General features: G+C 32.4%; 1 protein-coding gene across 1 annotated transcript in view; it reads left to right on the top strand.

Annotated features, from left to right (window-relative positions):
• LOC118760989 overlaps positions 1–1,118 on the top strand; it is a 3,845-nt gene extending 2,727 nt beyond the window's left edge. Inside the window, exon 2 of the mRNA XM_036498628.1 lies at positions 1–1,118. This exon is cut by the window's left edge and continues 998 nt beyond it. Coding sequence (XP_036354521.1) covers positions 1–1,063 — 1,063 coding nt within the window. The 3' untranslated portion in view covers positions 1,064–1,118.
• Positions 1,119–2,089: the final 971 nt, after the last annotated feature.

Consider the following 2,089-nt stretch of genomic DNA (forward strand, 5'->3'; position numbering starts at 1 on the left):
GGCTAAGGCTGAAAAAGATTCAAGAAACACAAATGAACCTGTGGAACTTACAAAATTCCCCAAAACTCCTAAGAAAATGATTGATCTGCGATCAATAAAATGTTCCAATAATAAAAAATTGGATCAAAAAAAGAAACCAAAACACACAGTAAAAGATATAATAGTTGAAATAATAAAGAGCAATAAGGAGAAATCTAAACCATCTTCCCTATCTTCTGTGAAATTAAATGAAGATACAAATATTTTTAATACATCTGGATCTGCCTCAGTTCCTGGATCATCGATGTCTAAAAAAGTAAGCGCTTGCTATGACATAAATTTGACTAGATCAAACTATTTACAACGAAAGGGTGTTGAACCTAAGAGCGTGCTAACAGGTCCAAAATATTCATTGTTATGTAAGAGAACGAACGAAAGTGATTTAGGGAATGCACCCGATCGACCTTTAGCGAAAAGAAGGTCTTCAGGCATTGATGAAAGGTTTTTTGATGATAATGTCATACTGACAGGTGTACCTTGCTCAACAGAATTCAATGAGGTTATTGAAGAAAGAATAAAGGATAGTCAAAACATGGCGATTCAAATGTATAAATGCAGACAAGATGATGACATTAAAAACGAAATATCGAAGTATAAAAGGTGTTTATCTTTCCTCGAACTAAAGCAACGCTTCGAATTAACAAGCACGCTAGGCAATTTTATGTGTTGTCCCATCGACAGACAAATCTCTTTACATGTGCAACACTTAAAACAAAGACGTCTCTTAGAACAACAGTTGAACTCTCGGCTAACGCGCCTTGAAAATAGATTTGAAAATTTATTTGACGGTCTTACCAATCGACAGACAAAAGTTCTTAATGTTTTGAACATGGACTTCGAGAAAAACTCTTTAACAGCTAGATCCCTAACACTTCCTCTACGTAAAGGACCAACTCGTGAGAACAAACATTCAATCTGTTATCAACAAATTACGGCTGCACCTTCTATAATGATAACACTTTTGAGAGAAGATGAAGTTTATGATACTTTCTACAGTCACAGGCTCCCTTGGAATCACTTATAAATTCAACAGAAAATATTTTTATTTATATTAAATAAAATTCTTTTTATCTTTGAAATGGAGAGTTTTTGATATTTCTAATATCGTATGTTTATTTTTATTTTTATTTTTTTCGTAGACTGGAAATTTTAGAACAATACTTCTATATGATCAAATCTCTCAATATCTAATCTTTAAAAATATCAGAACACTCAACCGCGCAAGCCCCTCAAAAATTTGTCTTCATGCCCTTATAGTTGTGTGCAATTAATAAACCAGTAACCGAATAAAATGTTTTGTGGTATTTGGTTGCGACCATGTACGTTCTAATTTCGAATGCCATTGACGACAACTTTGCCTTCCATCCTTCCAGTCAAATACTGAGCTCTATACGAGAAATGTTTTTATTAGTGTGGAGAATAAAATGATTTTGGCCAACTTTGGAAAGAAACACGAGAAAAATATAATAACCAGCAATACATTGGGTCATTTTGGAACAAGATGAAGACAAAGATTGCAATGTAGATCAATATAGTAATTTTTTTCTTTCAGATCAATGTTTTAAATCAATCACGACAGATGGCAGGTAACAAACACAAGTAAAACTATTCTAGATACATTTTTTAAGAGAATATGCGAAGTTAATAGATTCAATGAAAACAATTCATGCACGACAACACAAATATGAAAGAATTATGTGACAGACATCATTTTTCAAGGAAGTTCTAATGCATGCAGTTATTACAATGCCATAGTTCAAATGTTCATCAAAATTTTTCAGTGAATATAATATATAAGGCATCCCAGAATTAACTATTTCAATGAAATCAGGCAGATTTTTAAAAAACTGACAGAATTTTGCTTATTAGTTAATTATGATACCAAAACAAATAGACTTATAAATCTTACGTCAAAACTTTATTGAAAATTTTCGATATGTGCTCCGTCTGTATCTCTGCAAATTTTAAATTTATCCTTAGTATTGCGAAACTTATTTTGAAGCATCTCAGGAGTTATCTCCTGCGCAGCTGACCGAATATGTTCCTTAAG

Source organism: Octopus sinensis, linkage group LG2 (assembly GCF_006345805.1).
Source record: "Octopus sinensis linkage group LG2, ASM634580v1, whole genome shotgun sequence".
NCBI classification, from domain to species: Eukaryota; Metazoa; Mollusca; class Cephalopoda; order Octopoda; family Octopodidae; genus Octopus; species Octopus sinensis.